We start from the raw sequence: 24,514 nt of genomic DNA on the forward strand, positions 1-24,514 counted from the left end.
GCGGTTCATGTGGTTCATGACTTTTAGACAAAGTCACAGACAGAGTCCAACACTAAGTAGACACTAAAAGCACTAGGCAGGGACATACCCCCTATATCCCTAGTACAATAGTTCTGCATGACGGGGGTACTTACGCTGAGAATAAACTACTGAGAGTGGCTGCACACGTGCTCTCAGCCTCTGTTGTTGCTGGAGTCAGAAACACAGTCCTGAGCCAGCTGGTCCAACCCAGGAGAGTGTTTCTTATTGTTCTTTGGTTGAGTTCCAGCTCCACCAAGCAATATCTTACACCTCTCCTCTCGCATCAACAAAACTGAGAAAAACATGGACGAAGTACCCCAAAACAGGAACTGAAAAAGAACGAAGTGCTATAGCAAGTTTTTGCTGTGTAGGGAACAACCACTAAAAGAGAAGGGTAACCACAACAGAACTCAGAGAGGTTCAAATACAAGGAAGCAATTAAAAGCTGTTATTTTATCAATACTTTTGTAATCATTTAATGCTTAGAGGACAATGACCCAGCCTGTAACAGGTATCAAACACAACCAGAGCACCCTGTTCAATATTCTCAGAATACCAAGTACGCAAGGTCTGGTGGTATCTCACACACCCAAAACAGGACAGCCACAGATACGGTATTTTGCCATCTTCTGCATAACAAGAGTAAAGCATTCTAGTAACAACCTGTATTAAGAAAATCCTTAAGGAGTTATTTTGGGGCAGTCATGCTTTGTCAGACTTGGAACAGAAGGAATAGAAATTCAGCCTTTCAAACAAAAACATGCACCTTGGTGTGTGGGGGTGGGGGAACTGGAATGGAAATTCTGTAGGCCCTAGGCATGCCCTTTAAAATGGAGTGACTACAGGAAAAATTGTTAGAATTACGTCAGTTATCTGTAGGATCAGTCAGTCATAAAAACTGGCTGACATTGCCATGAAGAGTGGTAACATTTGGTGGAAGAGAACAGAAGCTCTGTTTCATATGAGAACATCATTAAAGCCTGAAAAAGGATAGAGACAGCATGAAAATCCAGAGAAAATTTTCTGCACCCAAATGTCTTTGTTGCTAGGAGATGGCATGAGGCTTGAGAGCAAGAGAAAGTCGGTTTCTCTGGATGTTATGGTTACCCACCACTGCAGCCAGTGCAGTAAGGTAGAAGTTACACTACCTGCAAGGTCAAACAGTATCAACTCTTCCCAGAGATACCTCCAAGCTGAGAGAAAAAGGGATTTCATGGTTTGACCCATAACAGTGATGTAACTTTATTTAAAAAAAAAAAAAATCGACTTGTGTTAATTGCAAGCAAAATAGGGCACAGAACAGGTTATCACCAGAAAGAATTTCCCAGGAACCCTCAGGAAATTGCCCTGAACACAACTGCCAGAGAACAGACTTCTACATGCATTTGGAAAGGGTAATTAGTACAATGAACAAATGAATCATGCAAATTAATGAAGGAGCTAGGCAATTTAAATCACAGTCCATTCATTCTCTCCTTTTTCAGAGAAGGATGAAGGAAACCTACATGGCATATTAAGCAGTTAGCTCTTGAATTACGAAGTATATCATGCCAAAGTCATTGCAAATAGTGAGTCTTCAGACATGAGAAAGCAGACTGAAAGTTAACTTACTGAAGATGGCTAATGATACTGTTATGCATATTTTAAGAGAAACAAAGGGAAAAAAACAAAACAAAAACCCCACAAAAACACTCTGGCAGCCAGACATCTGTCACAAGAGTAAATCTATACTCCAGTGGTATTTCAGACTTCCATCCCCACTATACTGTCCATTTCCAGAAGGACAGGATTTGTCTGACAGCAGCTGATGCTCAAGGAAAAAAGGCAATCAGACTAGGAGGCTTTTATAATTCACAAAATTAGGACTATTGAGCAAGTTAGTGATACTCTGCTTTATTGTGTCGAGATTACAGACCTTCCTGCTTTACAAAAAACGGGATGGGGGTGTTAGACAGAGAAGGAAGCCCCCAACTCCAGTTGCTGTTTCCATCAACACCTGACTGGAAGTATCCAGGTCTACACTGCAATTACAGGAAAGACAGACATCTTTAAAAGCACTTCGATTTGCTTTCTAGCAAAAGGAACACTAGATGGTGCTACATCCATATTCCTATCTTGACACTTTCAGCTGAATGGCAGCAGCAAGAAAAATAAAAGTTCAAAGGTAAAAGAAGGTGGACAACATAGGCGCCTCACACATGTAGTAGCTGAGTACCACTTCCATGTCATACAGTGCTGCCCCACTGTCCACCAACCTCGGGACTTGAGTCTTCTTCAGCCCATTTACCTGCAGGAGCTCCACAAGTGATGGCAGTAGAAAACTGTAAGTGAGGCTACATTGAACTTCTCTTAAATCTTGCTAACAAACACCAAAATGAAGTAATAATTACAAAAAAAAAATCTACTACAGCAGCTACTGAATCCATTTTCAGGTTTAACACTATTCTTGTTTAGAAAATACGTGCTTCACTGGTAACTTTTTTTTTAATAACAACTCCTAAAACATTCACAAACTTTTTTTTAATGGATCAATTGTCCTATTTCATTTGCCCTTCTATGCTCAAATTAGCACAGATTCAGAAGAGTCTACTTGCACAGGCATAACACTTCAGTTATAGCAACTATGACTTTTGGATCGCTTTACTATGAAATTCAGGGGGAAAGAAGTCTTTTAGGGTGCTGTCCCCCACTCAGAGGTAACACTGGCTTAAGGAAACTTTTCATTTTGTCAGCTTTCAACTTTTTGTCACCCAGGCCCACTCCTGCAGTGCTCATTCCTTCAGTTATGCCAACATAACTGCTTTTAGGCCACATAGTAGAACAGATCAGTGGTGTGACCTAGCTAAAAAGTAACCCTCATCGCCCCTCTGCCACAAAAGCGGGGAAGAAATTCTATCCAGAGCAGTTGCCTAAAACACCTCCAGTTGCACTCCCACAGAAATCTGCACAAGCACAATTCTGGGGTGGTTTGGGGACAGGAAGTATTTAAGCCAACCCTGTATGCAAGAAAACATACAGGTGCATCCTCAGCTACCTTACATCTGCTCTCAGGTCCCAGGAGGAAAGACTGTGCTGCTGACAGAGAATGCTGAAGTGCCTCTCTACCACCAGCAAACAGGATAGGAAAAAAAAAAAAGCAAGCAGCAAGAATTTAGAGTTGTTTGAGCAGCAGCCGCCTTCTTGAAAGTTAAATAGCAAAACGTGCACATCATATAAATTGTTCTTAGGCTTAAGTTGTATCAGAGTCAAGTCCAATTACATTACCATTAGCTGGCTACATTTCAGAAAGCATCACCACACAGCACTGTGACTCAGTTTCCCAGTTTTTTCTTAACTGTATTCAAGCCTTTATTGCAAAAATTTTTGCAGAGTACTTTTACAATAAGCTCTAGGTGTTAGTCTTAGACTAAAAGAAAATAGATTACCCTGATTGCTGAATTTGAACATGCCTGCTCTAGGATGAGTCAAGGCTTGGCATCAGAAGAAAAATTATGGTATATGCAGACTTGATATGAGCAATTTCTTTCACACTAAATAGTTTAAAAGTGTAAACAGTGCTAACCTGTCAGTCAGACCTACACAAAGTCTTCATTGTCAATCTGTCTTCTGGCAATCCTTATTCCTCTGCAAGTATTTCTCTTTCTGCTTGTTTCAAGAGTATACACTGCATACCAGCACGTACTACTGACAAGGCAGAGATTTTACAGAGGAAGTATGAGACCAGTTCCTAACTCCCAGGCTATGCCCTTTGACACCTTTAAAAAGCACAGCAAAGAGCTGAAACTCAGAAAAATTCATTTAAAAAGAAAAAAGAAAAACACCCAAAACCCCAAAACCAACCAACTGAAAAACACACCACTATTTCTACTGCAAGTCTTACCATTGTCTCCAGGTCACAAACAGTACAAATTTCCTGCTGCAGAACAGATAATTCATAAAAAAGCCTTATAGGATCAATCAGTAAACCACACTTGGCTGACAACTAAGCAAGAAGAAAGAGATTCAGAACTACACCAGGCTTGAAAGAGTGTGAGGTAGGAAGACATGCACGGACCTCCATTTAACAAAAACTACTTTTAAAAATTAAAAAAGTAAGACAGAGTTTGTCTTGCCTTTCAAGGAACCATAATCAAGAAGGCATCTTGATTCATGAAAGAAGTTGGTTGTCTGGACTTGTAGTCAGAAACAGAAAAACATAAAGTTAACATCTTCCTGTTGACAGGGGAGGGGAGGGGAGACAGGAGACAGCTGACAGAACAACTTGCAAGAAGGATCCTTCTACAAGGGGGCTGGAAAACAGTTATACTACCAGGAATGCACCTATGTAATGTGTAGAGTTTCTAGTCTACCTACCAAGCAAACACCCAGAGGGCTGTCAAAAGAGTGATCCATTTATAAATGAGCTCTAAACCAATGAATACAAGGGAGGAAGGATGAGGAGTTAGTTTCTGTTAACAAAACATTTATTTTATGCAGAAGGGTACCTGACTGAAAGTGACTTCAGTGTTAATCCTGCTGCTTGTCTTCTCAAGGGAACAGGGATGGACATGGAGAGCATCTCTCCCCTTCTTTCTATTTTCTTTTTTCAGAATATCAACCCTTAGCAACTACAGAGCAGTTGGGCTGAGCTAAGCTAAGGCATACTACAAAAGTATCTGTTGATGGTCACCATTAACTAGTTCTCTGACCTACAGACAATTCTAGAAATGGCTGGAAGTAACTCAGGATAAAGGTATCTGACAGTCAATTAGAAGAGCTCCAGTCTTGTTTCTATTTTTCTCAGCCCTCTCATTTGTCCCTCCCGAAAACTCAGCTGACTCCTCAAACATTCCCAAAAGACCTTGGAACTGACATGTTCACTTTAAGCTAAAAGCTGCCTCACAGCTCAGCCAACAAACAGTGCATTTGCAATGGAAACTGCCTGTCATTTCATGACCATATCCATGACTAAACTGCGTTACACTGATTATTCAAACACAAAAAAATTGGGTCAGCTGACCACATCAGTAAAAATCTAATTCTGTTTAAAATACCACACTTAAACACATATTCCATTTATTTGTACAAACTTTGTGATAGAGGCATTTAACCTTTCATATAAGCATGCAGAAGCAGCTGTTCCTCATACATAAACTTTTATAGTTCCAGAACTAATGTGACAAAAATGGAATGGTTTTGAAAAGCAAAAAGACGCACAGTCAAAACATGATGTTACGTACTGTTTCTCCCATCCCCTTCTCCCACAAAGCAATTCTCGTATCAACATAAAAATCTAAATTATGTTGAACATTAGGACAACCATTCCATAATTTTACGCTGCGGTATTTCCTTCCCCTCATTCGTGACTTTCAGTTGGTTTATTTTCCAAACAAACTGCAAATGGTTCAACTTCCCAAGCACGTAAGTATAGTATCCTAGTTTGGTCAAGCCTATTTGCAAGAGCCTTAAACCTTACAAAGTGTTTTCATTGAAAGTCCAGATGCTTGTGAAATCACTTTTTAAACAAGAAAAAAAATGTGCAGAACAGCAGCAACATTGTCCATGAACTAGGTATCTCACCAACAGCTTAAGAACAGAAGCTTAACTATACATTTCCATATCCTTCCCAAGATAAAATATTTGACTACTTACCAGTAATGGTGCAGGCATCTCTGTACTCTCTGCAGTCTGGCACATCATCTTCCACTGCTTCACTTACATAGTGCTCTTCGTGAATGCCTGTGTCACAGGCTAGGACTGCATGATTTGACAGCTCCGAAGGAGGCACAGTGGCGGCCAAAGTGCAGTCGTGCAAAGCTGTGGCGTCCAGCTTGGCAGGTTTCACAGGGTTGTACAAACTGCCATCAGGGGGACCAGCACTGGAGACTGGGTCTGGCTGGCAGAAACAGAACTCTTTCTCTTTGCTAGAGTTGGCTTCAAGAAGTCTGCAAAACACAAAAGAAACAAATGTTCAATTCAAGCCATTCCAAACAGCATAAATCAGAATAGATAATTTTCTTTTCCTTAAACATTAGTTTAACCTGACAAATTCAGCAAATACTGAAAACCAGTCTTCACAGAGCAGCTGCCTATCTTTGCACAGTTATGTCAAGTAGGAAAGTGCTATTCCTTGTACAGTGTTATTTACCAACAGCTGATTAAACATGCAGATTTCTGCCTAACCCAACTTGGGGTAAGTACAGTCCATCCACCTTGGCTCATTCACCAACAACCTTTCTCTCACACCAGCCAAGGGAAAGTTCTATGTAACCCAGCTTGCTGCATGAGCGAAACCATGCAGACAGACTGCACATCACTGGTTGATTACTGATACTTTAGTAACATCATCATTTGAAACTGACTGATGCCAAACAATACAGAAATGATTAGGAGCTTATACTATAACACTGCTAGGCTTATCCTCTCCACTGGGCCACCCTGCACAGCCCGGCCCTTCACTGCCAGCTGGCATCTTTGCTCCCTTTACACTCTGTAAAGGCACAGGAAACAGAAATCAAGGTGCATTAGGTTAAGGGGGTGTCCACTTACTGAGGCTGAAGCACTGGGGAGCAGCAAACAGGGAACAAAGTCCCTCAAAGACAGATATCAGTGTCCCCAGCAAGATTAAATTGGCCAGAGAAGGAAGGAAGAAGAGCACCTCCTATCCAAAAACTTCACCAAACCTTTTTGATAAGGGACTAAAGGCACTGCAATAATTGGTGGTATGGTACTGCTTCTGGTTATCAGCAGTGTAAGAAAAGATGCAAATGCTCATTACTGCTAGGGAAGGAAAATACAGTCACAGGATTGCAGAAAACCAGACTTGGGAAAGGACTTGAAAGGCAGCAAAAAATACTTTATATATGTAGCAGTTACAAGGCATAAGCAGCAGCTGAGGAACAGGCCACACAAGAACACCCAGACTACGTGGGAAAAGCAGAAAGACAACAAGCAAGAAGACAAATGCACTGGTCTGCAAGCAGGTATGGATGCAATTCAATATGCAGCAGCAGAACACGCTATGTCCAATACTTTGTTGAGAACCAGAAATAAAAGTTTTCTGGAGAATCCTATGAAAAAGGTTCTCTTTAATCTCCAGGAACATGTCTAGATAACCTTATTTTGCTGTTAAAGTTATACTCAGGATTTTGGCATCTTATTTTCTGGCATTTCTAGTAAATAACATTATCGCTTCACCAAAGCATGACAGTATTTCTAGAATCTCATTGCAAGACTCAAGGCTCTGTCTCTAAACCATCAAGATACAGATTATGCATTCGAGATCTTCTGGGAGTAAGCTTCAGAGGAACCTCGCAACAAAGTTATGACACTGTACCAGCACCATCTTTTCTCAACCTATTTTTCCCTTTCACCACAGGCAAAAGAACAAAAAAGCAAAATTCTCTCCCCCTCTTAGAGGGTCTCAACAAGGACTTCTTTACACTGAAATCAGAACACCAGAACTGGAAAATGGATGGGTAATATTAACTCTGGGGAAAAAAACTCCTCATATATAAAATGACTTTTCATTAAGTCTTCCTTACTTCCACACATTTGTATTTCTGCACGGTATCACTTAACCTGGAAACAGTTCTCATACCGAGAGGCTCAAAACCTGTATTTTGTAATCATCATAATAGCTACAGGAAAATATTAAATCAGACAATAAATTTATGATACCATACTCTCATACAAATGATACTCTACTGTGGCAGCTACAGGAAGAGAAAGTTTCACACGAATGCTTTAACAGAAAATCCTATGGTTCTCCTGCAGAACATCCACAATTCCTGTGCTACCATAGTACATACTGAAAAGAACAATGGGATTACTTGTACTGATTAGTTTTAAGATGGTCCCCTTTCAAGTGGCTTTTTAGGAATAACAAGAGGGAGATTACTGGTATTAGAAATTAGTTGTTCCAATGAAGTTGGAATCAAAATGCAAATCTTCATTTTCCCCTCTGCATTGAAGATAGAAATGGCTTGAGCTACAAACAAGAAAATATACTGGAAACGCATAGACTGACTGATTAAAAGGGCTCCATTTTGTCTGAGTTGCTACCACACATCTGTGAATAACATTTGTTTTGGGAAACTGTTAGATAAGTCTGTTATGAACAAGGGCATATCTGGGAGTAAGTAACCAAAAGCACTAACAGGACTCTTCAGCTCTTCTTGCCCTCCTCTCCCCTCCTCCCCATGCCCTGCCTTAGCAACTACAGGAAGCCAGCAACATAACAACACTACCAAATGAAATAACACTGATAACCAAAGTGTGATTTGTGTGTAAAAGTCTTCAAGTGAGTTTTGGGAGTCCGAGATCTAGTAACTTTTATGGACACACTGACATTCAACATCTGACATACCTGATCACCTTTACTCATTCACTACTTTATCTCCCACACACTCCTCACCAAAAATACTTTTGGCCAGAACATAACATTGCAAGTTGTGTTAGAAGTTTGTGTTGAATGAGTTTCACCTCTTCCCCTTCAGTTTAACATTCACCACAGTGAGGTACCACGGAACCAGTTCTCCCCCTCATAAGCTGCACTCCAACAGCTTCTGCCTTGTCACTGTTAAGAACAAGTAAATATAGAGAGAGACACATTTAGAAACAGAAAGTCATCCCTGCTCTTCCTTCACACAAGCTGGTTTACTGTTGGCACTTATGGAAACCATAAACAAACAGAGCTTGAAAAAGCAAACAAGCAACAAAAAACACCCCCCAAAAAACCCCCACAAGTCAGTTTGCCTGGTCTGCTGCAGAAACCCGTGTAAGATGCATATGAGAAAGTCAAGTTCTGGATTAAAGAAGAGAATTTACCGTGATCTTAAAATCTTGTATCACAAAGGGAACAAAGCAGGCATAAATGTGTATGCCTGCTCCCTTTCAGACATTTAATATCCTCAATTTCAATAAACACAGTGGAAAAGTGTTGTTCAGACTCTATCTACCAAATCCATAGAAGCACTCTTTGCATGGCTTCTCTTGCAAGGCAAATATTACCACCTAATCCAGGGGCACACACTTTTCCTTTAAACTTTCATTTAAATCTTCCTGTTGCAGAAAAGAAAAAACAAACTACAGCTGAGCAGTATTTACCAGATTGCCAAAACAGCCATGAAGAGAAACAGACATTGTAGCTACCATACCCATGAAATACGAAACCTTAATATTATTCTTTAGTCAGTCTCACCTGCATATACAGTATTCATAAGGAGAAGATGATACAAATTGTTATTGAAGTGCTTTGTGTTTACTCCTTCTGACATCCAAACAAGTATACACTTTATAAGTCAGATTATTACTTTTATTGATGAAAATTCAAGGCATTTCATTCTTTCTACTGTGTATGTCAACAGCAGCCTCCACACAGGATTTAAATAACTCTTCTACCTAATATGGCACAATTCAGCTTTTGCCTCAGTGGCTGTATTGCACCGTTTCTACCAGTCTAAATACAATGACAGTTTGGGGCCAATAAACAGACCTGGGTCTAAAGAAACATTTCATTTGGAATGTTTGAACTTAATTTTTCAGTGTAAAACTGTTTGCAGAAAGAACACAATACTCTTATCATCTAAATGTTTTTAACCAGGTCATTTTACTTTGAAAAACACCCTTATTTGCAAGCTGTTTGTTAAAGGCACTCATTCAAAACTTGCACTTTGTAAGAGCAATGACACAAGCACAAAGACCTGCTCCTGCACACCTCCTCTGTACAATACCCAGACTTTGATCTAACCCAATAAATGCTTAAAATACACTGTTTGCTTGATTACTATATGAAGAGCTTAAATTCTATATACACCAAACCAAACCATACACCATTGTCATCTAATAGTACATCTATACAATAGTTTGGAGTATGACTGCAGTGTATCTAAGAAGTACATTGGGTACTTATTGCAGTGTACCTGTGGTAGCACAGATTACAAAAGCCAAGTCAAAACGGAGTTGTGGTTAGCCAGCACTGCACTCCACTTTCAAAAAAAAAAGTTATCCAGCTGTAAGTAACTAGGCAAAGCAGTTCAAGGCTAACAGACACATTTACATCAGACAACAGCCAAGATTTGAGGGTCTTGAGGTAAAGAAAAAAAAAATCTCCAAATCAGTCACCCATTTCTGGGTTCTGGCCACTAAAAAAAAAAAAGTTCACTGTCTGTTTGCATGGCTTGTGTTTTGAGGGGAGTGGGTTGAGTTTCACACACCTCATGTTTCATACAAATACAAATAAAATAAACCACTTGCTGCTTCACAGCCATTTGAGATAAAGTTTTTCTGCATTCAGGATTAAACACAACTTAACTCTGAATCTAAAGACACAAATGAGTTAAAGTAGTCCTTCTTCCTCCCTCAAAAGCAGTGAAAGACACAGAGCTATTCAGCCATGTGCCTACCCAGAGCCCAGCAATGCCAACAAATACATTATTTGTAACCTTGTAACTTTATTTGCATCATGGTCTTGGATTCCAGCAATTTACTGTAGTCACAAAACAGCTGGAACTCGTACAAATAACATGCTACCGAAGAGCCACAGGCTGCACCCTATGGTGATTATTAAGCTTTGATCAATTTTTAGTTATCTATCTAGCTCAGATTTTGTGCTTCAAATAATACTTTTATTCATTAGTCAAAAATGGCAGCTTGACCACTGCAAACATCTGCGAATTTAAAGAAATACTTCCTTAAAAGAAGGGAAAAAGATCTTTCTAGTGCTTCTGACTAAAATCTTCCCCTTTCTTCCAGGTCATCCTTTTGCTATGCATACTCTTCATACTTCATTTAAGTATTTGGTTTAGACCAATAGCACAGTTTTGAAGCAAAACCGTTTACTGTGAGTTAGCTGGTTTTTCAGAACAACTTTGGTGCACATAAACAATCAATTCCCTTTTGAGTAAGAGAACCTGAAAACTCAGCTCTAAGATGTGCTTCAAATGCAACCTGCTGCCAAACAGGGACATAAGACTTCAAATAACCCTATGGGCTATATCACTGCAAGGTCATCTGGCATGTACCTATAACATTTTTCTCCAGAAAGCTTCAAACTGCACAGGTATTCAGTCCAAGGTGCCAAGCTAAATCTAATCTAAAGTAACCCACCCAAATCAATAATGAAGATTTAAGAAGCTTCAGTGCCAACAGCTTTCACCTACTCATCCACCCCTACTGACCAAAGTATTTGCTAATTTAGACAGAACCTCAGTACCAAGGGATTGAGATGGCCTTCCACTCTTAGCATCTGCCTGGAGCTACAGAGCTCTGATCCTGTATTCTCATTTACTAATTTACTAATGCTCATTTACTAACTACTAACTGATGGTTAAACACTTTAGAGGGTTTCAGGGTGTGCAAATTCCTCCCTTTAATGTACTTGCAAGAGTCCCACCAGAAATGTTCTTCCCTGTTTTGTACATCACTTTGTAAATCCACTGAACACCTCTATTTTACTAAGTCTGCTAAGTTTTACTAAGTTCTTTAAAAAGAACCCTCAAGCTTCTTATTTACATGAAAAAACTTTCTTCAGATGCAAAATGCCCCTTGTAGACACTGGAGCAAGTCAAAGCCAGTTTATATGTCTGTCTAATCTGTGAAATAGATTAACATGGGGGCCTACCCTCAGTAATTCAGAATACAGTCTTCAGTGTGTGTTTTGGAAAATAATCACTGAATTGACCAAAGCAACTTAATAAGACTTGCTTCAAGCATCCAACTTGCTTATTTATTTACTAATTCACATCTTGCATCTACAAAAGTTCGCATTTTTTTAAATTTAAAAACAATTTATTCACTGAGTGGGTGGGCTCAAAAGCCAGTCAAAATGCCTACATCCATTTAAACACACTTTATCAGACCATAAAGAAACAACCATCTGCAAGAAGTCTGGCTTTTACACACACAGATATATATATACATAATCACTATTTAGCTTTTAGGTAAAGACTGAATTTGATCCCAAATAATTTACTGAGTTGTTTTAATCTTGTCCTGTATTATAAACCCTCTTATAAGCCACAGGGTTTTATTTTCCACTCAGGAGCTAGCTTTGAAATATGCAGAATGCTGACTGCTCAGTTAAACCTCTAGTTAGAGGGACATAAACAGTCAAAGTGTCACAGATGAATGACAGAATGTGACAAGCAGTTTATTTACTTTCAAACACTTTACATAAAAACCAAAAGTACTGTATTTCTCATGTTAGAAGAGATCCGTTATTCTTACAGCAAATTAAAGGGACAAGCATCTTTGACAACTCTAGACTACATCCTTATCCAAAGTTTTAAAGCCATTTAAGAACCTTTTAATCAAACAGCTTTCCTAGATTACCCTGGAGCAAACACTGCCTTGCTCTCTTAACAGGGTTTGTGTGTCCAGTGACCCAGGCAGTCACACTAATGCTGTCTGCGACCCCAACATTACACAGACCCTTTTACTCAAGCCTTATTTTACGTTTAAACTATATTCCATGCTTTTTTTCCACACGGGCTTAGGAACTCTGGCCTGGCCAAATGCAATCTTTTCAGAGAAGTATCAACACCCAGTGGTTATGTCACATGCTATGAAGGATCTTCTCAAGTATAGGCCTCCCAAAAGAGGGGCTCTTCTGCCTATGAAACCATTAAAGAATGTTTTCAAGCTGATGATTTGAAGGCTTTCTAGAAAGCCTTCACTTTTTATAAAGCCTCATAACCAACAAGTATTAAGCAGATGAAGGCATCCAAAACCAGAACAATACCTGGCTAACTGCCAGCGGCATGGCAATGTAATTTAGAATAAAAGAGTCACCACTAGAGAACAAAAGCCAGAATAGCAGCAGCAATAACCAAAAAGATGCTTAAACAATAGCATCAATATGTAAAGCATAAAACCTTCATCTCAAGGTCCCCAAAGCTGCTGCTGTGACCTTGTTTGGCCTTATTTGACCATTAAGTCATCAATCAAGACAGGGTCATGTTTTCTCAAAAATTAATGCAAGTCAAAACATCACAAATAAAAAGCCCCATAAAGAAAAGAAAAAAAAAAAGGAAAGAAAAACACCCCACTGTTCTCCACAAACCAAAGTTTCTCACCGCTAAGACTTGGCCTTCAGAAGGAGCCCATCAGTCTCTTCTTCCCTCAGGCCAAGGGAGAGTGGAAACATACTGTAAGACAAGCCTCGGGTTTGACCTTCGCAGCTGTGAGCACACAAGTGTGCTCTCACCCGGCTTTATGTAATGCTGCCCCTTTGAAGTTCCTTGAGGCAAATGTTGCAGCGTTCTATAAATAGTTCTTCCTTGTGTAAGGCTCGCATTACACTGGGAGCTTTTTACAGCTCCCTCTCCTTTTATTTAATGTAGGCCACCAAACTTGCCCTCCCTGCCCCTCCCCCCGTGAATAAATAAAACTGAAAACAGTTAAAAATTAGTGCATCATGCTACTGTCTGGGAGATCTTAGCTAGACATGCTGCGTACCTGTCTTGGAAAGGGAAAGCTGTTCGACCATCACCACTAGTACAGAGTCTGAGAACTGCATGTGCAGTCAAAGAAGGAATTCATCAAGTAACAAAAAGTTCAGAGGTACAGAAATGCAAACTATAAACACCTCATATATGTACTTTCTATTCACACCCATGCACATGCAAGGTGCTCACTGAGGTAGATCAATACAAGAAGGGTTGACAGGGCATGGTCCAATACTTGCTGAAGAGAAGGAAAGGATCTAATGACTTCAAAAACAAAACAAAAAAACAAACCACCAAATCATTTGGAATTAGGCTGCTGTTGTATTTAGCATGTATGAACTCCTGCCTCATACACAGCCAATACACAAGCTAAACTACATGAATGTGAGCTTCATTAACACATATGCTGTCTACCAGCATATCTCCTCATACCACTTTAAAAAAAAAAAAAGAAAGCATGTATCAAAGATTTGTCAAACAGTTCACATATGGTGGAAACTATCGGACCAGCAGCAAACCAGGTCCTCAAATAGCATGGATGGGAACGGTGATAACAGAAACCTAAAAAGTGTGGCTTGTTTATACACCACAAGAGCATGAAACTCCCCACTTTACCTCTCCATAAGCCTCAAAGACTTTCAAAAGATAAGTATTCAGTACTGCTCTTCCACTAGTTCAGAAAAGCTGTGGGATGACCACAATTTCTCTGAAATGCGAAAGAGAAGGTAACACCACTGAGTCTGCACTTGAGTCCTGAGCTCATTTCCTATCCACAGAAAGAACCAACGAGAGCACTTGACCAGAAGCAGAACAGAGAAGAGAGGGACAAATGCACTAGAGACACATGAACTAGCTACTAGTAAAGTGGAAAACAAAACAAAAAAACCCCCAACAACCCTACCGAACAGCACCTGGGCCTAAGACAGCATGCAGTAGGTAAAGACATTCAAATTAAAATACATTACCATTCCAAGCCAAAACCCTGATCAGCCAGCCAAGCCATATCTTGTTTCTCAGGATACCGCTAAAGAGCAAGGGAAAGCAGTGAAAACAGCTGAAAGACCACGCTAGAGTGGTGGTTCCTCCCACCACTACTACTGTTCAAACAAAGATACAATTAACCTAACTGCCAACAAATTAGGGCCAAGAGTTTTAGTCAAGTAACCCTAAACAAAGAAGACTGACTCAAACCAGATATTTATCATGATTTAAAACCTGAGGGGAGGGATTTTAATCTTGTTTTGCATTACTATTGTTTTTCTCCTATTACAGGAGGATTTTCTGAATTTCTCACCCTCCACAATGACTTAAGAGTCTACATAGAGTTGGCATAATTTAAAATTTAAAAAATGCTTTTTTACAGGATTGGAGAAGTGTCATTATTTCAAATTTTAATAGCTGTCCTTCTGAAAACATTTACACAAAACATCACATAACAGAACTAAGACCGCTGCTTTTCTTTACTATTTCTTATTGCACAGAGACAGTGAGAGCATGGGTGAGAGGAACCAGCTGATAGAAAAAAAGGAAGAAAATTCCTTGCAAACTGGCCTAAAAACACCACACACACACAAAAAAAAACCTAAAAAACCCCACACACTATACCTGCTGTGTCCTGATCCACTTACTTTCAGACTGAGTTTATTGCTTTGGACCAAGTTGAATAATCATATAAAAACATGAGAAAGAAAAAAAGAAAAAAAACCAAACAAATGAAAACCCCATCTGTTGAGTAAGAACATCCCATTTTTTGCAGAAAGTAAGAACTTCAAGTTTCCTATTGCTCCTAGAAGCAATTTTAAAGATGACTGTTAGGAAGCTTACCTCCAAGGACAGTCAGACCACCAATTCCTACTCTGAATAAGATGCTAAGAAGATCTGCTTTGGCTCACTAGCATCATTGGCTCTCACTCCCTGGCAGCAAGCCTCCCCACGTGCTCCAGCAACTGGCACTATCCAGTGAGAACCTCCCTCACTCTTCAAGGTTGTCTTACAACCCTAAATGTGCACAGAGTTCCTCCGAACCTATCCCACAATTTCTTAACTGGCTGTTAATATCACTGGGCCTCATATCCATTTTCTTCTGTTGTCTTTAAGTAGTTTTGCATGCGAGCAACACTTTCAACCATATACTGTTACGTCTGAGAGGACATGAGTGAACTGAACCCAGCTCTGTCACAAGCTCTATAATTACAGCCCCTCTCAAGCTTTGGGCTGGAGGGAATGCAGATCACAACCCTTTTCACCAAAGAGAAAGCCAGACCTCCAACACTTGTAGATATGCAGGCCTTACAAGTCACTTTAGGTACCAGTGTTGAGGAGTGACATAACAAGACTACTGCTGAACAACCAGCAATTCTGGGCCTTATACAAAAGCCTTGGTCACATGGACTTCCCAGCAACTGAGACATGAGCTGCTGACAAACGAGGGTACATCTCAATACATACAATGCCGGACTGCAAGACAATACATACAAACGCAGGACTGCTTCCCTTCTGCTTCCCTAGAGGTTAATGGCTACAACAAAAGACAGAAATCTCACAGCCCTTCTCGAAATGCTACAACGTAGTTTAAAAACTGGCACAATTATTCTGTCAAGTCATTTTTCTGCTTATGAAGTTTGTGTGTAAACATCAGGAGTGAAATAGGAAAATAAGAATTTGCTGTTTAAAGGTTGCTCTCTATACCCAGTACATTATCATATACATGCGTCTGTGTTCTTGGGAACCTAGAAATGTTTATCTTAACAACAGGCTGTGGAATTTTAGGAAACTGAGCCAATTATCCATGGCTTAGTGCCATTAAAGTCAAAGTCACCCTAGTAAAGATTTTGGAACAGAGTTTTTAGAAAATTCCAGGGGCATTAACATGAACATGGCAAGAGCAACACTGTGATACAGTCTTTATACACACACACAAAAAAAGTCTCCTTACAAGGGAGAACTACACAAGAGCACAAGCTAAGGGGTAAAAAGGCAAATTAAATGTAATACATGCTATGGTTTTGTTTCATATGCAGACTAAACTATCTTACTTAATTACACAAGGAAGTTGAAATCCAGCATTGTGGCTTTCCCCAAAGGGCCACAAAAATAAAAATCTGAAGTCACTCAATACAGATGAATCAAATGGTTCCAAACAATTTGGAAACTGATTTTGGAAAATAATTGCAATAACCCTTAAACATGGTGCTTCTTGAAGTTGTCCTCAAATAAATTCCTGTATGCATGTACATATTCTCCAAAATGCACAACAGATAGTACTGGACATTGAACTTCACTTACTCATCAGAATCATGGCACAGGCAGTAAGAAAGCACTTAACCAAATTGCCCCCTGCCAGCTCCCACTCTGTTGTAAATCTCTGTTGATGGAGACCTAAAACTACTGTAAGTGCACTAGGCAAGCCGACCTGCTAACCAATCAGTCAATTCAGTTCCCACTTATCAGCATGCCTTATGACTTATTCATCTCTTAGCACCCGGTCAGAAAGCATTCTGAGTATACCAACAGCCTCAGGCAAGCAAACAAGCCAGCTTTCAGTGAAGGGAAACAGTTCTTTGACGAACCTTATTCCTGTATGTCAAGGATTTTTTCCTGTGTGTACTCTACAACTTAATTGGTAGGCTGAAATTTCTCTGAAAACTTTCTCTGAAAGTGAAATTTTTCACTACAGTATCAAAAGCAACCCTTGCTCAGGCAGTAAGAGGAACTGGACAAATTTCGTAAAATATTACAGACGCATGGTAAAGGTGAAAGTACACAGAACAACATGTAGGTTTACAAGGTTGGAAAACACAGCATTTGAAGCGCTTCTTCATTTAACTGAAAAAAATAAAAATATCACTAATGTTCCCCACCCCCAGTTTAAAAGAAAACATCTCTCAATACAAGTGTATTATGATGCTTAGGAATTTCTTCCTTCAAACTCTTTCTTCATGACCTAAATTTGGCAGAGCAAAGGTCCTATCAGCCTCAGAACCACAATTAGGATTAATTTTCCTCAACTCATGCACATACTCTATTACAAGCAAAATTATCATTCCCAATACTCAGTTTCCTTAAAATAACAATAATATTTCCTCAGATTTAAGACCAGATTTCTGGACTTTCGGTACCCACAGTTACATTTGAAGAAGATGATAGACTTTGATGCCATAGGAAAGTAATCACTAAAGCCAAAGTAATTGTCTGACTATTTTAAAGACTTTCACACTTTTTGCTTGTGCATGAAGAAGCAAGCTTCTATCAAGCTAGTTGTGGAAGACTCAGATTTCTACATCAACAAACAAAATGGAAAGCAAGGCCTACAAGTTCAGTCCTGAATATAAACACAGGATTTCCTGAAAGGAACAGACCTCTTTACCTACACTGTAAATTCCCTGTGTAGATTGCTCATTTGACATACAAACTCTTATTTGAGCTAAAACAGGTAAAAAGCAGCCAAGATTTGACAGCTGAAGCCAATAACATTAATGAGTACTTTGAGACTGTGCACCCTCAATTCCATTATTCAGCCTTCATTAATTTTAGGTTCTCTGTCCAATATGTTCTAGCATCAGACCTCAAAGCTTTATCATATCTCTTTTACTGTCAAGAGAGAATATGAAACTCTCCTTGCTATTAAAGAAGGTCTGGGGAGCACTTCTTTGCACCTTAGTGTGGCAGATGGAAAAACTAACTTGCTTGGAAAGGACTGCACATCACATCATTAAAAGAGAGAATTTTTAGAAAAATACTTCTATATTCTACATAGGCACTGACTTCCCTGAAATGAAGTCAACCTATTTAACTCCTTCTACGGTTCATGTAGAAAAGCTTTGATTTAAATTTAGTCATGCTTTAGGCACACGAAAGGGGACATATTACAGTGTACCGGCCTGAGGGCTTGGGATCCAACAGAATTTTCAGCAAGAAATGCTGAACTAACATGAAGAAGCATGCCCAATAGCAGCAGAAATCTCCAGGCTACCACTTGCCCCATACAAATAACAGTTTTGGCTTTGTTTAATGAATTCTTGGTCATCCTTTTGGTCAGAAGAACATAGCAGTCCAAACAGTTCATGCAACAGTTCAAGCAAAAGACAAGACTGTATCCCAAAGAGAAAATTGCAGTATTTCCCCTACCAGGATGCAGGGTATTAAACACTGTAGTTATTCCTACTGCAGAGTAGAGACATGGGTACACTACACCAGTCTTACTTCCCTTGCTGTTCTGGATCCAGACTCGGTTTTCATAAACATACTGTTTATTCATCTGTACCAACTGCAGGGTTCAGCAAAGACACAACCCCCAACTTCTAATAAGAACCATTTTCTGTTCTCAGTAAAATATTCTTCCATCACTTTGAAGTTGTCGCTTTACAATATTCCATTCTTCTTCCATGTGCTGTTATGTCTCTGTAAGGTCCCATGGCCCACAGCAGCGAAGCTCAGTTTTCACACACTTGTCCCTCACCATGGAAACAAAAAAGGAAGAAAAAAAAAAAGTGTGCCCATACCTCATTTATATTATTAAATAAAAATTAATCATCAAAATACCCTAATGATATTCACCATTAGGCTGGAATCTCCATGGCCAAAACAGGAAGCACAGTAAGTTTCCTGTGACTCAAGCCTAGCAATAATTCCCTTGTAAACTTCTGCAGCACCAGCAACTGACATGTCATGGCCAAAAAAAGCCACTGTCCTATAGTTAAAAAAGGCAGCCAGCTTTTAAGCAGTGGTAAGTCTAGCATAGCCCCTCCAAGGTGAATGTCTTGGTAGTGACAAGTTGCACCAGAACCTTCCTAGAGCTCTCTTTCTTTTAAGATATCTACAGGTTTTCATTGTAGGTCTGCAGTTCCACCACTCGTGCCCTTGCTCCAAAGCTCCTGTTCAGTCCAGACTCCACAGCCACCAAAATCCACACCAGCTGCCTGCACAGCCCCTGCCCACAGCCCAAATGCTCTCTGTGCAATTTGAGTAAGGCATGCTGCTACCTTCTCAGCAGGATGAGCCAGTGCTGAAATGCCCCCTTCCTCAGTCTCACTCTGTCTACACTGACTGCAGTAGAAACACAAAGGTTTATTAATAAGCAGGAGGAAAAGGTCGGCAACTTGACTTGGATCCATGGCTAAGATCAGTTGCACAGTATGCCAGAAGGGCCAGATAAGAGACTGGTTTTCCCAGAACATACCATGAAATTGCATGGAAACAACACAGCATACACCTACGTGGTCTCTCACAGAATCCTACTGCCAAATGAGTGTTCGTACAGCCATGTTGATACAAACAGAAGGGTGTTTTACAACCATTGTTGCAAATCAGTCCCACTGATTTCAGATAATCCACGCTAAACCTACAGCGAGGTAGGAAAAAAGCAACATAAAACAAGTTCAGCAGCAGACAACAGATCACTTAACAACTGGCACTACATTTTGGGGGAATTTTTGCAAGTTTTCACCTTCTAACTTTTATATAAGTGTAATTTCATAGGTTTCCGTTCTTCAATCTTTACATTGTGTTCAGACCTCTATTTGGAGATACCAATTTACAGTGCAATTAAGAAACCATACAAAACCCAAACATACAGCTAGCACAAAGAATAATATTTTCTTGCCACTAGACTGCATATATGACTTACTGGCATGGTGTTTAGCTGCAGCAGCAGGTTTCCAAGTTCAGGCCAACTTTTTCCTCTTTCCCCTTGCACAAGTTTATTCTTATAAGAAGCTAGATTTTGCAGTCTTGCATCACAAATATGTCACTGAAGATATATGAATCTGTCCTGCTCAGTTCTTGGAATTTTTTTAGTTATTTTTTTACAATTCTGGTTAAAGTAATGTAAATGCACCTTAGTGCACAGTGGTAGAGTATATTCCTACAGATGAAGGCAGGAAGACAATTTGAGCATGCTCCTTCCTTGCTCCAAACATACCTGCATTCACAGTGCAAAGTAAAAGGCAATTAGGGAGGACACTGGCCACATCATTCTTGTGTTCCCCAGGACAGCCACCAGGCTCAGCGACAGATATGTATGCCATCAGTTTTAAAACCAAACATTTAATGGTTAGCTACCGTAGTACAGTTTGCATTCATTGTCAGCTCCCCTTGCTGCAAGACAAGGGGTGCCACCATGGCCACCAGGTTTTAACCATTATGGTCTGTGTTCTTCCAGATGAATTACAAACAGCTGTAAAAATTAAACTGAACTTTAGCTAGCAAGTTTGCAAATTACCCAGAATACCTCACGTTCTACACAGCACATATGACAGTGGGCAGAAAATACCTGACCCAACAAAGCTGAAGTGCCACATGCAGAATTTTCCTATAAACATCCTACACAGGCCAAGTTGCACCACCAGATTAAGCCCAAAATCCACAAGACTACACATGTAGCACAGGAGTCAGCCATGTACAATAGTCTCAGCAGGAGCAATGGCCACCAGTCAAAATGAAGACAGACGACGTTCAGCATGAACCTATTCTGATTGGCCAGAGGAAAGAAAGACAAACATTTTGGAAGTTATTTTCAACTGAGAGGAAAAAAAAAAAGAAAGTTTTTTCCATATCAGGTGGATGACACTACCCTGGTATGAAGAGATAGTATGGTGGAACATATAAAACCTAACAATAAATAGTAAAAAGAAAGATGGCTAATCTTTCACTTCAGCACGCCCACAAACCTTCGATTGCATGGAATGTTATTTTATGAAACACTGGAGCAACTGACACAGCCTAGCTTGCTTTATCTTTGGTGTCCCCACAGCAATGAAGTACACATCACTGAAATGTTTCTGCTATGTGGCAGCATTCCCAGGTATGCCATTTAGAGAAGTGGCCATTTAGAGAAGCTTCTCAAGCAGCTTTGAATTCCATTTTAAAGTCTCTACCTGCAGATTTTATTTGCAAAGATAAACATGAAAGTGAAGAAAAACACATTCACTCAACCATGCACATGAAGACTGAAACACTGGGAATGACCTTTGACTTTAGCACAAAACAGACATTACAAGTAAGAAAAAGTTGGAAGGGAGGAAGGGGAAAAGCGCAGCAATGTATTTAGGGGAAATCTCACCAGCTATTCTGCCACCAGGAAAAAAAAAGCAGCTTTCCTGCTCCAAGCTCATAATGCAGCACATAAACATGTAAATTGGTGGGCCCTCTTGTGCTTTGTGCTATTTTTCTACCTCAGCTGTCTTTTTGTGCAATAGTTCTGTGAATAAAATAGATCAAATTGAAGCTCATAAGAGGTTTTTTTAAATATCAAATTTTAAATATTAAAAAGCTGCCTATAGCTGAGTATCATGGTCAAATTAAAGGTTCCACAATTTATAACAATTTCCTTTTCCAGTGGCATTGTTGTCTGCATCACCCTTCCCTGGTTACTGTGCAATCAGGAAAAAAAGTCTTGCATATAAGCAAATGCAGTGTACAAATTAATGTAACTCCCACTTCATCCAAACTGTCTCAGGTCAGAGTCTTTCTACTAACGCATAGTGAAGAGCAGCAGCACTTCTCAGATTCACTCTAGTCAAAATGTGTCAGTTTGTTGAGATCCGGGCAGCCTTTGAACATCACCACAGTGAAAAAATAAGTTTCCCCCCCTGCATTTCTACCAATTTTCCCCTCAATAACACAGAGATTATTCCTAGCTGAACACAAGCTAAGAGACCTGAGAAATGTGCTTTTTCTTTGCAAATTACCAGGAAATAACAACATAGTCAAAACCAGACAAAACAGTTGGGAATGAAAGGTACCTTCTTCCCCCTTCCCATTCCAAACCATTGGCAGCTCCCTTTCACAGCTCTCCACCAGGACTCTGTCCCTCCGTGACTCTAAGAGTCTAACCAGACTGCTAAAAATAGCTTCTCAACTACAAGACATGTACATTATCAGCGGAAAACATTTCTGCTAGACCTAATAACAGACCCACAGCTCAGTCTGGTGACATGAGAGACTGAAGAGGCAGACTAAAGAATGGTTTGTCGAGTTAAGGAAGCCTTTACTGCACACCCATCACAGACAGAACGTGTATTTTTCTTTCCCCCAGGGTGACAGATACTTTACAGGCAATCTCAAAAAACTGTACTGAAAGTGTCTTTTTTTGCATTATAAGCAACACTGACTGTAAAATCTGAATATGCTAGAAACACATTGATAATCTGAAGTACACTCTAATATATATGAGTTCACAATTCAGCAGTCTTCCATGATTGTTTCTCTGGAGGTCTTTATAAGCAACATGTAATAACACACGGGACATTTTGTAGGCAAGTACAATGCTCCCAAACACTCAAAGTTATTTTTCTCACTATAAAACAGTAATAAAACAGAGTGATTAAAAGGCTTGCCCAGGTCACTTTTATATGGATAACTGTGTTGTGGGTTCTGCTGCTTCATTGCATGCTATGATCACTACAGGAGAAATGCACATAAGATCCTCCATTACCCAAAGTTTGGAGATACAGAATTAAAGGCCAGTTAAGAGTCTCAAAAAGGTAGGGGAGGCATGTTTCTATCAAACCTTGACAAGGGAGAATAATTCTGATAGCACTTCATGAAATGAAAGAGTACTTCAACACCAAAAATACCCAGTTGTTTGTTCCTTTCTAACTCTAGAACTGAGTTCTCCAGTTTAACAGCAAGAATTTAATGGAATAAGGGATTGGTCTGATGTTCAAAAAAGTTGTACGTAAAAACATTTGGTTTGCATTTTGGGACAAAGCTGTAACAAAACCTACTTCTAATACAAATGAATCTTAAAGATTGAGGCTGTCCTTCACATAGGTGTTCTCTCAAAAACTTGAGATGGTCTTGTCAGTAGCAAAGCAATGCAATATTGTTCAATAAACACAAAATATAAATATTTCCCTCTTTCCCCCTTCAAAAATTTATTTTATGCTAACCAACAGATTTTAATTACTTTTAAACTATGGTAAATGCAAATCTAACAGAGACATGACAAGAAGTAGGTCATCTTCAGACAATGCATAAAATGGCATTTTGCACTGTGTAACTATGCTTAAGTGGCATCCAAAATTTTCAAGATGTCTTAAAAAAAATAAAGTCCTCTTGACTCACAGTATCTGTATTTGAGATTTTTTTTAACTAAAAAGGAACTTGCCATCTCTCAGAAAGACACAGAAAAAGTTAGCAAGACTTTGAAACTTCATACACAGAACTGTCCTCCCTGTATAGACCACCCGCTTCCGCAACTTCCACCACTCACTGCTACCAGAGGACAGTACTATGACTTACTCAAAATGGATGAACAACAGAGTTCTTGTGTCATTACAGCAAAAACTCTGCAACCCACCACAAAGAGCGTTGGTCTGACTCTTATTCCCAACCTTACTCTATATGGTTCATAGACGTTAGCTTTGTTCACAGAGAATTTAAGTAGTGAAACATTCGCCATCAGCTTAAGAAGTTTTAAAAACTGAAGGTGTTCTATTTACTCTGTTTCTGTTTTTGTAAGGATGTCGAGGTATTTTAATTCTTCACATGGAAGATAACAGTAGTTTTCATAATGATACCTCCCAAACTAAATCCCCAGTTATGAAGTCACAGATCCATAAGTACAGTTACATGTCATAAACCGTGACTGCATTCAGGGCTGTAATTTTAAGTTTGGGAGTGATATCAACAACACCTACTCCAGACTTTGAACACATGCTTCAGAAGCATTTTTTCTTGTACAGTTAAAATCCCCAGCTGCTTCCAGACCAACAGTATGATTTTACCCCAAATAAATTCCTGTGCAGAGTTGAAGTGATACTTGAAAGCATCAGTTATTTTACAGTAAAGACTTGGAGTGTGGGTGGGTTTTTTTCCTAAGCTTAATATAGATTTTAGCAAAGCAGAAATTTCCATGGCTACTGTAAACATACAGGGAATCCATTCGTCCATTTGTTTTTCCCATGACACTTCCATCAGAGGGCAAGTCACATCAGTAACACTATGACCTTCCTACTGATGCTATGTTAACAACCACGCCAGAAACAAGAAGTTTTCTGAACAGAGTCAAAAATTGTTGATGTCATAGCTGTAATCTGAAGTTACAGTATTGGGAAACATACAAG

General features: G+C 39.6%; 1 protein-coding gene across 9 annotated transcripts in view; it reads right to left on the minus strand.

Moving 5' to 3' along the window:
* TRAK1 (trafficking kinesin protein 1) overlaps positions 1–24,514 on the minus strand; it is a 139,090-nt gene that overhangs the window by 83,678 nt on the left and 30,898 nt on the right. For all 9 annotated transcript variants that reach the window (XM_072853752.1, XM_072853753.1, XM_072853755.1 and 6 more), the window contains one exon: positions 5,653–5,945. Coding sequence is in view for 5 of the 9 variants with exons in the window: in XM_072853751.1 (XP_072709852.1) it covers positions 5,653–5,945 (293 nt within the window). In the remaining 4 variants the exon portion in view is untranslated. The remainder of the gene's footprint in view (positions 1–5,652; positions 5,946–24,514) is intronic.

Source organism: Ciconia boyciana, chromosome 2 (assembly GCF_034638445.1).
Source record: "Ciconia boyciana chromosome 2, ASM3463844v1, whole genome shotgun sequence".
In the NCBI taxonomy this organism is placed as follows: domain Eukaryota; kingdom Metazoa; phylum Chordata; class Aves; order Ciconiiformes; family Ciconiidae; genus Ciconia; species Ciconia boyciana.